Here is a 15791-nt window from a genome sequence, read left to right on the forward strand (position 1 = left end):
GGCTGGTGCTGGTGCAGTGGATACAGGGGGATAATGGGGGGTGGAAAGTCATTATCATCATCCCTGTTTCTCCTTCTTTTATCTTGCTCCAACTGTTTCTTCTTCTTCTTCTTCCTCCATTATTCCTTTAACTTTCTTGTATGACTGTCTTTCGGCTTCCCCCTCCCAATTTCTAAATTTACCCCAAATCTATTAGACATTTGCCTTTCCTGGTTTCCTTAAACTTCTGTAAATTCTTTCTACATTCTCTTAATTACACTCAATGTGTGACGAACGTCATAATGAGGAGACCAAGGTGCAGCGTGGTGAGTGCTCATGATCAAATATTTATTTGAACTCAGAACACTAAATCAAAAGAATAAACAACGGAAAATGAACGTTACGTTCTGCAGGCTAATCTAAGCTGTACAAAAACAAGATCCCACACAGAAGGAGGGAAAGGGCTGCCTAAGTATGATTCCCAATCATAGACAACGATATAGACAGCTGCCTCTGATTAGGAACCATACTCAGCCAATCAAAGAAAAAGACAACATAGAAATATAACACAGACTGCCCACCCCACACCCTGACCTAACAAAATCGAGAAATAAACCGTCTCTCTCAGGTCAGGGCGTGACACAATGTGCCTTTCAAGGGATAATCTGAAGGCTATAAAGTCTTCAGTTAATTTAGAACTAAGTATTAGAGCTATTTAGTTAACGGTTTTGTTAAAACCATCATCATAACATTGTGATTTGTTAAGTATATAATAATCCATGGCACATGTCCAGTAAAGTGCAGTATGACTATCTTATAGTTCAGTGCATGTTGGCTACTTGTCATTTTGGCTCACAGATACTGTAGAATAGACTACTATAATCTTTGGAGAAAGTCAAGTGTGCTACTACAGTCATATTCATCTGGATATTAATGTAACACTGTTACACATGCCCAGACAGCTTTGAACAGAAAATGTTGCATATTGCAACTTAAACAGTGCTGTTTGAGTCAACAAATATTGTCCAGAAAATGTTACTGATACAAAAAAAGTGATAGCAAAAATATATATTACTGATTGGATTTGACATAGTAAAGAAAAACAAAGGGGAAATTGTAAACATTCATCATTCAAGTGACTGGAGATGAAGGCTCCCTGAATTCAACGTTGCAATCCTCACTTTGACACACTGCCAGTCACTGACAGAAATTGATTAATTGCTAGAAAAATAGACTTTTGATATGTTGGAAGTTACAGAAAGTGCTTGTCAATGGTTGGTTGCCATGGAGTTGCTTAGCGACAATCCCAGCCCAACAGGAGGACAGAGGAGAGGGAGAAGAGGACAAGAAAGAGAGAGAAGGAGGAGTGGGCCGGGGAAGCTCCATTGCTGCAACCAGCTGAAGGGGTCGTGGGAGTAATGGTTGTGGCGGGGAATAGTAAGGTTCCCAATGTGGAAGTCAGGAAGTCCTTAAAGTGGGAGGTTTTGGTGAAGACTTGGTTGGGGGAGGCGCGAAGACTCCGGCTCAATCGTGCTTTGCTAGTGCTGTTAGTGCTGGTGGTGTTGCCGCTAGTGGCGTTGCTGCTGCCGACAGTCAACACAGCAGTCTGAAACCATGAGTTGCCCTGCTTACACATCAGAGGACCACCCACATCACCCTATGGGGAGAGAAGCAGAGAAAAACATGGGTTAATATGGTCATACTGTTATGTGGTTACTGTTAGGGTCATACTGTTATGTGCAAAATAGTAAGACAGATTTATAGATCAACTGTGCCATACCTGCAATAGTGTCACAGGTCCAGTGCAAATGTTGTCCGAAGATGAAACATTCACGCATTCCACCACAGAGGTCTGGAACTCCTGCAGGACTTGCTCAGCTGAGGACAAAGAGAGAGTTTATTACATACCAATACACACCCACACTCCTAAGGTCGTATCTTTCCGGAAACAATCCCTAGCCAGCCCCTACCCTAGGCATGTGTGTACATCTGAGAGGCCTGGATAGGGTGTAAGCAATATGTTGAAAATCCCACCTATCCTATCAAAGGAAAGGTGAACCTACAGTACTTCCATTGCTTTTCCAATTCTTTCAGATCTATAGAGCTTGTTACTGAACAGGCACATTTCTAACAAACACACAAAGACAGTTGTCCATCCACTCACCCCCACCCTGGCCAGTGCCCCAGCCAGCCACCCAGCACTTAGTCCCTGTGCTGAAGGTGCTGGTTCCCTGGTCCACACAGATAGGCTGGATGTAGTTAGACAACTTGGGTTTGCTGGCCAGTCGGAGGATGGCCACGTTGTTGCCCGTCAAGTTGCTCATGGTGATGTTGATGACATTCAGGGTTACCTCGTTAGGGTTGGAGCCGTTTTGCTTCAGACGACCCAGGATCACGGTCCATTGAGATGCATTGGGCTGGCTGGAGAGATGGAATGTGTTGTGTTTAGTGAGGGACACTAAACTACATTCTGATTGCTGTCTTATGAAATGCTTATGTACTGCCTATAAATGTGATATGTAGGGGTTATGTATGTGTCCTAATTGTAACTAGAATTTCTAAGCAAACAGCTGGAGGCAGGGCTTTCTCCTATAGAGCTCCATTTTTATGGAATAGTCTGCCTACCCATGTGAGAGACGCAGACTCAGTCTCAACCTTTAAGTCTTTACTGAAGACACATCTCTTCAGTAGGTCCTATGATTAAGTGTAATCTGGCCCAGGGGTGTGAAGGTGAACGGAAAGGCTGGAGCAACGAACCGCCCTTGCTGTCTCTGCCTGGCTGGTTTCCCCTCTTTCCACTGGGATTCTCTGCCTCTACCCCTATTACGGGGGCTGAGTCACTGGCTTACTGGTGTTCTTCCATGCCGTCCCTGGGAGGGGTGCGTCACTTGAGTGGGTTGAGTCACTGACGTGGTCTTCCTGTCTGAGTTGGTGCCCCCCCCTTGGGCTGTGCCGTGGCGGAGATCTTTGTGGGCTATACTCGGCCTTGTCCCGGGATGGTATGTTGGTGGTTGGAGATATCCTTCCAGTGGTGTGGAGGCTGTGCTTTGGCAAAGTGGGTGGGGTTATATCCTACCTGTTTGGCCCTGTCCGGGGGTTTCATCGGATGGGGCCACAGTGTCTCCTGACCCTTCCTGTCTCAGCCTCCAGTATTTATGCTGCAGTAGTTTATGTGTCGGGGGCTAGGGTCAGTCTGTCACATCTGGAGTATTTCTCTTGTCTTTTCCGGTGTCCTGTGTGAATTTAAATATGCTCTCTCTAATTCTCTCTTTCTCTTTCTTTCTTTCTCTCTCTCGGAGGACCTGAGCCCTAGGACCATGCCTCAGGACTACCTGGCTTGATGACTCCTTGCTGTCCCCAGTTCACCTGGCCGTGCTGCTGCTCCAGTTCCAACTGTTCTGCCTGCAGCTATGGAACCCTGACCTGTTCACTGGACGTGCTACCTGTCCCAGACCTGTTGTCCCAGACCTGCTGGAACCCTGAACTATTCGCCGGACGTGCTACCTGTCCCAGACCTGCTGTTTTCAACTCTCTAGAGACAGCAGGAGCGGTAGAGATACTCTCAAAGATCGACTATGAAAAAGCCAACTGACACTTACTCTTGTGTTACTGACTTGTTGCACCCTCGACAACTACTATGATTATTATTATTTGACAATGCAGGTCATTTATGAACATTTGAACATCTAGGCCATGTGCTGTTATAATCTCCACCCGGCACAGCCAGAAGAGGACTGGCCACCCCTCATAGCCTGGTTCCTCTCTAGGTTTCTTCCTAGGTTTTGGCCTTTCTAGGGAGTTTTTCCTAGCCACCGTGCTTCTACACCTGCATCGCTTGCTGTTTGGGGTTTTAGGCTGGGTTTCTGTACAGCACTTTGAGATATCAACTGATGTAAGAAGGGCTATATAAATAAATTTGATTTGATGAAGAATGTGTTATTCCCTAGGTAGACACCTGTCATACAATATACTACTTTTTGGGCGACCGACCAAATTCGCATAGAAATTTCATTCCCGTCGAAAGCAAGTCTAAGAAGTGGTAGATGCGTTGTATGTATGCTATTTCTATGCTTCCCGTTCTGAAGTTTTTGCATCTTTTACTTTCAGTTTTTTACACCAGCTTCAAACAGCTGAATATACAATATTTTTGGTTATGGAAAATATATACTGCTCAAAAAAATAAAGGGAACACTTAAACAACACATCCTAGATCTGAATGAAAGAAATGATCTTATGAAATACTTTATTCTTTACATAGTTGAATGTGCTGACAACAAAATCACACAAAAATAATCAATGGAAATCCAATTTATCAACCCATGGAGGTCTGGATTTGGAGTCACACTCAAAATTAAAGTGGAAAACCACACTACAGGCTGATCCAACTTTGATGTAATGTCCTTAAAACAAGTCAAAATGAGGCTCAGTAGTGTGTGTGGCCTCCACTTGGCTGTATGACCTCCCTACAATGCCTGGGCATGCTCCTGATGAGGTGGCGGATGGTCTCCTGAGGGATCTCCTCCCAGACCTGGACTAAAGCATCCACCAACTCCTGGACAGTCTGTGGTGCAACGTGGCGTTGGTGGATGGAGTGAGACATGATGTCCCAGATGTGCTCAATTGGATTCAGGTCTGGGGAACGGGCGAGCCAGCCCATAGCATCAATGCCTTCCTCTTGCAGGAACTGCTTACACACTCCAGCCACATGAGGGCTAGCATTGTCTTGCATTAGGAGGAACCCAGGGCCAACCGCACCAGCATATGTTCTCACAAGGGGTCTGAGGATCTCATCTCGGTACCTAATGGCAGTCAGGCTACCTCTGGCGAGCACACGGAGGCTGTGCGGCCCCCCAAACAAATGCCACCCTACACCATGACTGACCCACCGCCAAACGGTCATGCTGGAGGATGTTGCAGGCAGCAGAACGTTCTCCACGGCGTCTCCAGACTCTATCACGTCTGTCACGTGCTCAGTGTGAACCTGCTTTCATCTGTGAAGAGCACAGGGCGCCAGTGGCGAATTTGCCAATGTTGGTGTTCTCTGGCAAATGCCAAACGTCCTGCACGGTGTTGGGCTGTAAGCACAACCCCCACCCGTGGATGTCGGGCCCTCATACCACCCTCATGGAGTCCGTTTCTGACCGTTTGAGCAGACACATGCACATTTGTGGTCTGCTGGAGGTCATTTTGCAGGGCTCTGGCAGTGCTTCTCCTGCTCCTCCTTGCACAAAGGCGGAGGTAGCGGTCCTGCTGCTGGGTTGTTGCCTTCCTACGGCCTCCTCCACATCTCCTGATGTACTGGCCTGTCTCCTGGTAACGCCTCCATGCTCTGGACACTACGCTGACAGACACAGCAAACCTTCTTGCCACAGCTCGCATTGATGTGCCATCCTGGATGAGCTGCATTACCTGAGCCACTTGTGTGGGTTGTAGACTCCGTCTCATGCTACCACTAGAGTGAAAGCACCGCCAGCATTCAAAAGTGACCAAAACATCAGCCAGGAAGCATAGGAACTGAGAAGTAGTCTGTGATCCCCACCTGCAGAACCACTCCTTTATTGGGGGTGTCTTGCTAATTGCCTATAATTTCCACCTGTTGTCTATTCCATTTGCACAACAGCATGTGACATTTATTGTCAATCAGTGTTGCTTCCTAAGTGGACCATTTGATTTCACAGAAGTGTGATTGACTTGGAGTTACATTGTGTTGTTTAAGTGTTCCCTTTATTTTTTTGAGCAGTGTATTTCACAGTGGTTTAGAATGTACAATGTTTCTCTACACAATGACTGCTTGTTTTATCACATAAACTGAAGTTAGACAAATGGTGGCACGATTTCGGCATAGTGCATCAAACTTTTTAGTATGAATGTTGTCATCATTTTGAATGCAATTATGATTGTAGCAAGTTGACATTTTCTTACTTGTAGTTAACATAAGTATGAATGAAATTCATATGTACTGCTTATGAATGTGACATGTATGGGTTATGTATACTGAAGAAAAATATAAACCCAACATGTAAAGTGTTGTTCCCATGTCTTTAAAATTATTTTCACTAGCACATCGACTGTACTGATTTCCTACGTCGGACTAATTAACCTTGGTTAACCTTTTGCATGAGGGTTGAAAAGGAAAGTGTCACTAAATGTTAATGTAATGGCACCTTCAAAAATCTAAATGTAGGTTATATGACTAGATTTCCTTAGAATCATGTCAGGACTGACATTTTAATCCACCACTTAACTACTTGCTCTCCCCTTTGAAATACAGGTAGAGTTAACTTACCTGGAGAAGCAGCTAGCGTCGCTCATGACAGAGTCCACCGCCACTAACGTGCCCCCACAAACGTGTGCTCCGTTTTTCTGTAGGCTGGCTATCCAGGGCCACAAGCCTGCTGTCGCCAACGAGCTTCCCCCACCAATACGGGAGTTCAAAGAGGCGCTAGCGCTGCCACACACCACAGCTGCAGAGGGAGAGACGGATACAAGTTTGAGAGACAAATAAAAGGGAGTAATCCAGTAGTCAGATTTATCACAGAGGTAGAGATTCACATCAATGTTTAGCCATATGCACAAGTTAGACTATAGGTACGTACGTGCGGGTGTGGTAATAGGGGGGGAGGTGGTGGTGCAGGTGACACTGAGGTCAGAGTTAGTCCCATTGGATGAGAAGGTGATGAAGCCTGGTTGGGCACTGGTAATCTGGCTGTTGATCCAGGTCTGGTACTGGGAAACTCTGGCGTACACACCAGGGTAATTTGCCAGAGCACAGCCGTAGCCGAAACTTACAACGCCAGACTGGATCCAGCGAGTACCCTGTTTGCTCACAAGCGGACCTCCTGAGTCCCCCTATGCATAGACAGATTTACAGTGTCACTGGGATTGAATTGTCACAGGATTATGAAATATGATGGGTCAGTTTCCTCGATGAAGCCTAGTCTCAGACAAATAATTATTTTCAATGGGGAATCTCTTGAAGATTATTTTTAGTCTAGGATTAGGTATAACCTGTTTTTGGAGAATTGGCTCAATGTGTAATTGACTGACACTGTAATAAACAAAAAGGACACCCAAGAGATTTTACCTGACACGAATCCTTTCCTCCTGCTGATAGACCAGCACAGATCATGTTGTCAGTGATGGAGCCAACTCCATAATTACAGTTACACTGCCTGTTTCCCACTACTGGCACATCCACCTCCTGTAGGATCTGTGGTAGAGCTGGGATGATAAACCGAAAATGTAGACACCAACCACTTATCACAGGCATTGCTGATATTCTTCACTACGATAAGTAGCTCATACTAGACAATGTGAAGTTTGAAATGAAATAAGTTTGCTAATATGGGTGATTGTTAATGGGACAATTGATAGCTACAACAATAAAACTAGTAGTAGTTTAAAGGCTAATCAAAAAAACTGGGGCACATGAATGTTAAACTTATCGTTATCGCATCAATTCAGGTAATTTATTGCGGTATACATTTTTGTCCATATCGCCCAGCTCTAGTCTGTGGTGAGGGCAGGGACACTGAGGATAGACTTTCAACCCATGAGAAAAAGGGCTTCCTCAACATACACAAGACCTCTCATAATTCTGATCCATTATCAGTAGTAGTTAAAACAAGCTATATCTGTGTACTCACATCCTCCACTGCTGAGGGTGCCCCAGCCTGTGACCCAGCTAGTAGTGCCAGCATTGAAGGAGCTGCCTTGTGCAGCTAGGCAGACTGGCCGGATGTAGTTGGTAAAAGTCACGGAGGAGGAGAGCTTCAACAGACACATGTCGTTGTCACTGGTTCTACTGATGTAGTTGGGGTGGCAGATGATCTGAGTGACCGTAAGTCTCACTTCATTAGGGTTGGAGCCCTGCTGGTTCTGACGACCCAGGTAGACCAGCAAATTTGATGTACTATTTGATGTTCTGGTGATGAGAAAGAGTTTGAAGTTAGAATTGTATTAAATGTTTGAAGGGCCTGTAGCACCCACCTCTGCAATATTTGAGAATTATCATTTATTTACAAACTACTCCCTTTACTTCCCACATCTCATTTTGAAAACATAATGGGGAGGAAAGTCTGTTTACTGTCCCAAAAAAACATAGTGGTTTTATGTGATCACATGAAAATCTAAATCTATTATTATTATGACAGTTTGTAGAAATGCTACAATACAGATTTGATTGAATTAAGTCGTTTTTTTATGGGTCCTCACCTGGGAAAGCAGTGAGCAGCAGTCAGCACCCACTCTTTGTTAATAAGGGATCCCCCACAAAAATGGCTGCCAGATTTCTGCAGACTGGCCTGCCATGGCCAACTCCCTGGAGGAGCATCCTGACCCCCCATGATCCTATTGTTGAGAGGAGAGATTCCACACACTAACAAAGACACAGATGGGCGAGGGATTACAAAATATAACACACAGGAAGTGAAGAGATTAAAGCTCACTAGTTAGTCAGTGAATAGGAGCATGGTTAAGTCATTCAATTAGGAAAATAACAGACATTTGATTGAAAAAGGAGGGGACTTACCATCCAACTGAGAATGAGACACTGAAAAACAGGAGAAGCCGAAAACAGTTAAACAGTTTGGTTTTGGCACACTGTTGGCAAACATGTAATTCATAACTCTTTTCACCCCATTGGTTTTATAGTAGAAACATACTGTCTGTCTGTCCGTCCGTCCGTCCGTCCGTCCGTCCGTCCGTTTGTTTCTGGTGTCCATACAGACTTTTCCTCTGAACAAACTATTTCAGCTGTTTTCTTATTATGAGTCTGGATTGTTAAACCAAACGCCATCTGTCAAAACGTCTTTCATCACTGTATGTTACCTAATACTGCTGTCCACTTAACATTGTCCAGAATGTAGTTAACACATTACCTATTAAAACAACCTAGGAGAATAGATTACTCTCAGAATTACAAAAATATGTTTTTATTTTATACTAATGAACTAATACTAGATAAATATAATTTGTGGACCAAAGCCTTATGAATAAGATAAAGAGGATGAGGAAATATATACTGCATCTTTAGAGGAGAGCTAAAGAAAAACCGGCTCATCAGGAAACAAAGAACAAGATAAAATGCACAATCATTCAAAGAAAGCAATGTGGTCACAACAAACAGTCATCATTGCTGTATGACTGTATGGGGATTTCCCATGAAAGAATACTTGGTCATGTTTTATAATGCATTCTAAGACTTGTCTAAACCGGATAGTTCACCCAATCACCCTTCTCTTCCCTCCACTATTGTTTTGAATCTTCTCTGTATGTGACAAATCAATGGTCTAAAGAGGCTTCCTCTCCTCACCTACGTTCCTTTATTTGAGCTAATCTAAAAGAACTGGACAGGAGAAATTAAGCCCACTGCTAAACGTCTGTCATAATAACACTTTCACCTCCTGTCTTTTCAGACCAGTGAAGCTAAAGGAGCACCCTACCTCTGGGTGCTCTATGGGTGTGACTGTCAGGTTGACTGGCTTCACATTCAGTCCCCACCCACTAACTTAAAATTAGGTCATGTTTTTTAATGAATGTATACAACATAGAGGTAAACAGACAAATCAGACGTATCTACAAACTGATATTTGTTTCTACAAGTTCATTGCATTACATAATGAACATATAAAATATACTATTCCATCCAACTGTTTTTTATGACGACAAACACGACCAATGTTCATACACTTTAGAACATCAATTTCTTCCCTGTACTCTGCCCTTAAGACAAGTACAGACGAGCATTGCATTGGTGACTCAAGTTTCTGTTAAGATGGAATATGTCATTATCAGCTGATGGCACAACATTTCCTTTACATGCTAATTGAACTAGTGTTAAAAAGCCATTCAATGGTCTTGCGCAACTCTCCAAACACTTCAGAAGGCAATCACACACACGCACACACACACACACACACGTCAGTGAAAGACTGATAGGCCTAATTAAGGTGCGTCTTTTTCACGTCAGGTCCAGTGGCACAAACAGGGGCACCAAGTGTCATTCATTTTACAGGCTCATTGATACTGGATTTACAGCTGTATTAGATCTAAGAACAAACCACAGTCTCACAGGCCGCAGATGTGGTTCATGTTTCAATTTACAAATAGGTCTTTAGAATAGAGACGTCTCTTCTTGACAGTGCTTTAGATTTTTCTCTCAGGCTGTTCACAGATGCAAATTCTCATGCAAAATATAGTCCTGAAGGGGATTCATCTGGCTGCCTAGTTTGTATTATGTTGTCCCCCATTTTCTCGTCGGGATGCTTCATATCCACACTGCTCGCTAACCCAGAAGTCAGCCGCTCCAATATATCTGGTTAACACTAGTTTACACAGCCAAAGTCCTAAACCCTGCCTATTTCTACAATTTCAAACCTAACCTTAATCACACTGCTAACTTAAAGCCTAACCTTAACCTTCAATTAATATCGATAGACAATTTTGGGAACCAATGTGTCGGAGGCAAACACAGTCAAAGAAAAACCCCAGCTGGCCTATACCCTCCCCTAGCCCGGATGTCGCTGGGCCAATTGTGCGCCGCCCTTGGGAGCTCCCGGTCACGACCGGCTGTGACACAACTTGGGCTAACACCCCCTTCACTTTCCTTACTGCTTTGAAATTAGATGTATAAGTTCAACTGGTCCACAAACCCTAAAACACACTGACCCTTCTGCAGTGTAATTAAGTTATGTTGCCATGAGGCTCCACTTTAGACTGATAAATGTCTTTAAGGACACACGTTATACCTCGCTCACACAACATACATTCACGTCTTAGACAAATATTTGACAAATGTGAACCTTCTGCCTTAAATTAGGCACAGGGCCTCCCTCAAGGCCCAAAACAGTGTAATCGGCTATGCCTGTATTCTATAAATAGTCAATACGGCCCATATAGCCCACCACCAAGAAAATTCTAAACCTGACCAACTCCTTGACTCCATTCACCAGTCAATAGAAGGAAAGCAGTGGAATAACAGGAATCTCATCTCTTACCTTTTGAAAAGAGAGCAACTAGTAGAGTCACCAAACAGAGTGCTTTGGAGACTTCCATCGTTTCAATGCCTGCCACTACAGCCTGTCCTGTTGAGTGTTCATACTTTTTTTTGAGTGTTCATACTTTTTGCCTTCACTCCTCCCCTTTATCTATCTTCCTCTCCCACACTGAAACCTGAGACATACATATACCCGGAAACACCTGTTCTCTCTCCTCCCACTCTCCTCTTTCTCTCTTCCCTGAATCACAGTGCGTAAAACCACCTGTCCTTGGTTGCAAAACTCACTACCGAGTTGCAAACTGCCTCTGGAAGCAACATCAACACAAGAACTGTTCACAGCCAATGGACTCTGGAGCAGTGGAAACGTGTTCTCTGGAGTGAGGAGTCACGCTTCACCATCTGGGTTTGGCGGATGTCAGGAGAACGCTACCTGCCCCAATGCATAGTGCCAACTGTAAAGTTTGGTGGAGGAGGAAAAATGGACTGGGGACGTTTTTTATGTTTCGGGCTGTGCCCATTAGTTCCAGTGAAGAGAAATCTTAACGCTACAGCATGCAATGACATTCTAGATGATTCTGTGCTTCCAACTTTGTTTAAGGAAGGCTTTCCCGTTTTAGCATGACAATTCCCCCGTGCACAAAGCGAGGTCCATACAAAAATGGTTTGTCAAGATTGGTGTGGAAGAACAACTGGCCTGCACAGAGCCCTGACCTCAACCCCATCGAACTCCCTTGGGATGAATTGGAACGCTGACTGCGAGCCAGGCCTAATCGCCAAACATCAGTGCCCGACCCCACTAATGCTCTTGTGGCTGAATGGAAGCAAGTCCCCACAGAAATGTTCCAACATCTAGTGGAAAGCCTTCCCAGAAAAGTGGAGTCTGTCATAGCAGCAAAGGGGGACCAACTCCATATTAATGCCCATGATTTTGGAATTAGATGTTTGACGAGCAGGAGTCCACATACACTGCATGACCAAAAGTATGTTGCCCAAAGAGTTGGCAGAATATTAGTAAAAAATCATTTCAGTTGTAATTTCTGCCAAAGGTGCTTCCACCAAGTATACAACTCTGGGATGTGAAGACATATGCAATTATCTTTGTTTTTACAACATTTCAACTTTTTCTTTCACTTTAAAAATGTGGAGCAGGCTGTGTAGATCTGTTAGGAAAAAAAGCTAATGTCATCCCTTTTTAAATTTAATTTTAAAGCAGCTGTCACGTCCTGACCATAGAAAGCTGTTATTTCCTATGGTAGAATAGGTCAAGGCGTGACAGGGGTGTTTTCTAGTTTAGTTTTTCTATGTTGTCATGTTCTAGTTTTGTATTTCTATGTTGGGTTTTGTTTGGGATGATCTCCAATTAGAGACAGTTGGTCATTGTTGTCTCTAATTGGAGATCATACTTAAGTAGGTGTTTTTCCCACCTGGGTTTGTGGGAGATTGTTTTTGAGTTAGTGTATGTTTCACCTCTGCGTCACGGTTTGTTGTTTTTTGTTCTTTAGTTTATGTGTATGTATTGCATAGTTTCACAGTGAAAATAAAATGTGGAATGACACACACGCTGCACTTTGGTCCGCTCCTTCCTATGACCACCGTGACAGCAGCAAAATGTGACAGCTGTGCAAAGCACTCTATTGACAGAAGACTTTACCTAAAGGTTGTGATAGGATGAAACCTGAAGGAGGAAAAAGCACCTGGCCCTGCAGCATTCCTGTCTGTCTTGTGACTGAGCCATATAAACACGTTGTTTTTCTTTGACCCTCTTTGTTTCCTTCTCAAATTACTTGCTGACAAATGTATTTAAAGATTCCCCTACCAGTAGAACTAGCTTTTGTTCCGAGAACTAGGCGTGTTGGTATTATTTGAGTTTGAGACAGCCACCATTCTACACATATGAAGTGTACTGTACATGTCACAATACCAGCATTGGGGATGTTTTATTCAGGGAATTAATTGGAAATTCAATTGACGAATTGGCAATATTATCATTGGAAATAATAGGCAGAGAGAATAAAGGAGACGGCATCGGTCAAAATCATGATTTATGACCCTATGTCCGGCTGGGGCGAGCATGCCCAAATAAGGGCATCCGGTCTGGACATCCTGGCGGGAAGGTGTCACGTGGTTAGGGTCATATAGTTTTATCCTGTTCTGTCACGTGTTAGAGTGTGTGTTATATCTATATTGCATCTCTTTGAAGTTGTCATGATGATTGATGTGTAGGGCCCTCATTGAACTGGGGGGGTTGTGTTTGAACATTTCAAAGAGGATGACCCCACACCCCCCTATTTTATTGCTCTTAGGGTCGTTGTCTATGAATTAGGAATGTCCGGGAGGTTATGTGTTGGAGGCAGACGTCTTATAAATACGCCCCAGACACACATGCGGCCCCAGAACACTAAACAAGATTTAAAAAATGAACATGGATTTTGGTAAAGCAGTGATGACCGTAACAACGGAAGCAGGACCTCGGTTGAAACATAGAGAAAAGACCCAGTATAAAGCAACAATATACGACGCGCCAATGTGTGTGTAGAACCCAAATACCACCCGCAACTGCACTGAAAGATCAAGTGATGATGTCTAATGGACAGCACTGGGGGTATCAGTTTGATTACCCGGCCCGTAGAGTGAAACTCTATACTGTAGCCGAAGGTGGAGAATATACAGACCAGACTTTAGGAGTGGACTATGGGGCTGAAGACTGGGCGGTTTTTTGCAAGGTTTTGTGTCCCGAACTGAGAGTTATCACCAAGGGGTATAGCTTGTTCACGGGCTACGAGACCCGTTGGGAAGGTACCCCAGACTCCTCAGGAAGAGTATTTCACAGGGTGAAAATACAGAGAAAGAATGGACTTCCATGTGGCTGCGTGGAGTTCTATATCAGCAACGAGGAAACCCGCAACCAAAACATTCGTGATGGTGGCCTGACTGGGAATTGCAGGTTGCGCATGCTTATTCCTTTTAAAAGTTGGGATCTAATGGAATTGAGCATGTTAGAGTTGTTGGACGTTCTTCTTGTACAGAGCCAACAGTGGCAGAGCATTGTTCGGCTAAGGAAGTGCTAAATATATGAATCCTAAGGATTATGATTCAAAACAATCCCAAGAAGGGTCATCCTCAGAAGGGTCAGCCCCCGAAGAAAACTAAGTACGCGGCTGCGTTAACCACGCCCTGACCCCACCCAAAGGCCTGGTTCTACAATAAAAGGATGTCCCTTAAAGCCTCCACTTCTTCATTTCAGCATATACCATGGATATTCCTACAACATACATGGACTCTGATACGTCATGGGGGCCAGACCCTAAGGACTGTATGTCTAGCAGCCAACCATTCTACTCCCCCCAGCCAAGACCCTCGACACCCCCTACATGTCCACAGCCTGAGGATGTGTTTGATGGGGGGGTCAGTACTATTTTTGTGGACACCATCAAGGCCTCTGTAGCCACACTTTTAAACGTGGTGATTGGAGAGTATATATGTGAAAAATGCCTCGGTTGTGAGATCAATCACCCCAGCCAGCACCGGCATCCGTGTTTATACGAGCCCCCAAAATACTACTTCAACCATTTTGAGGAGCTGGTGAAAAGACTGTGGTCCTGCAGGTTTATACCTGCGCTGGTCAGAGCCCTGGAGTCTATGGGTCTTGTGCCATCTGTTCCCAGAGTTTACGGGGTAACCGAGGCTTTCCTACATGAACTGAAGGAGGTGATCTACATCCACGAGAAACTCAAAGAAATCCGACACACCCTGGTGGACGACAACAAATACCGGGAAGCTGTGGTGGAGGACGTGATGACTTTCTGGCTCAACAAAACCCCAGAGACCGAGTGACAATACCTATTTGTTATTTAGATGTAAAGCAATGGGGAACTATATCCATACGTTGTTAGAGAGAATAAATACGTTTTTTCTTTTGAGAGAACTTACAAATGTGATGCATCAAATTATTGAAAATAAAGTGAACAATGTATCATTTTACACAACCCATAATACCTGGGCTAATGTAGAGCGTGTGCTAAAAATGGAGCAAATCATGAATCATGTACGACATACGGGCGAGAGTATGCAATGGACACAACTGGTCTCCCGTCTTGTGGATGATTCTGAAGAACTAGAAACAAACTTGTCTAAGATTTTACTTTATTTGTTTGAAACACCGTTTAATTGTAACATGTATCACATTTGTTGTTTATATACTTATATAGCTGATGTGTGTGTTTTAAAAATTCAGCGACAAAAGCCTGTAAATCTAAACCAAATATACAGGGTGTTGCATGCTGGGATCATTGAGAAAACGGGGACAAGTATCCTGCAACGAATCCTAAATTGTCTGTATATGTAATACATGATGTTTGCAAAAAAAAATAAAAAATATGAAACTGAAATGTTGTCGTTATTTGAAAGTGGCTCATTAACGTTATTGTACCTCAGAGAGGCAGGAAGGATGGCGGAGCAGATGTCGAAAAACGTGTATTACACCCCCTCTAACCCTGGGTCTTATGGGGGTAAGGAGCGTTTACAGAGAGCTTTGGCCGAGGGAACAGGTAGCCGGTTAGGCGTTGCTCAAGTGGATGATTGGTTAGCCGCGCAGGATGCTTATACTCTGCATAAACCTGTACGAAAACAATTTCCAATAAATATAGTTTTTTCTACTCCTTACTTGTCCCAGTTTCAGGCGGATCTATGTGACATGCAGGCCCATGCAGATAAAAATGATTGGAATCGATACATGCTAACGGTTATAGATATTTTCTCTAAAATGGCCTTTGTAAGGGTCTTAAGAAATAAGAGTGGGGCAGAGGTGACCAGG

The 15791-nt window shown here is 43.9% G+C and overlaps 1 protein-coding gene across 1 annotated transcript; it reads right to left on the reverse strand.

Annotated features, from left to right (window-relative positions):
- Nucleotides 1–306: 306 nt before the first annotated feature.
- LOC115170784 (transmembrane protease serine 9-like) lies at nucleotides 307–11128 on the reverse strand. The gene is made up of 10 exons (XM_029727074.1): nucleotides 10977–11128; nucleotides 8510–8530; nucleotides 8194–8356; nucleotides 7626–7903; nucleotides 7064–7200; nucleotides 6576–6828; nucleotides 6266–6443; nucleotides 2144–2400; nucleotides 1760–1857; nucleotides 307–1636 (listed from the first exon to the last, which is right to left on the reverse strand). The coding sequence occupies exons 1-10, from the start codon at nucleotides 11032–11034 to the stop codon at nucleotides 1274–1276; spliced, it is 1806 nt and encodes a 601-aa protein (XP_029582934.1). The 5' UTR covers nucleotides 11035–11128; the 3' UTR covers nucleotides 307–1273.
- Between the last annotated feature and the right edge of the window lie 4663 nt (nucleotides 11129–15791).

Source organism: Salmo trutta, chromosome 32, assembly GCF_901001165.1.
Source record: "Salmo trutta chromosome 32, fSalTru1.1, whole genome shotgun sequence".
NCBI lineage: Eukaryota > Metazoa > Chordata > Actinopteri > Salmoniformes > Salmonidae > Salmo > Salmo trutta.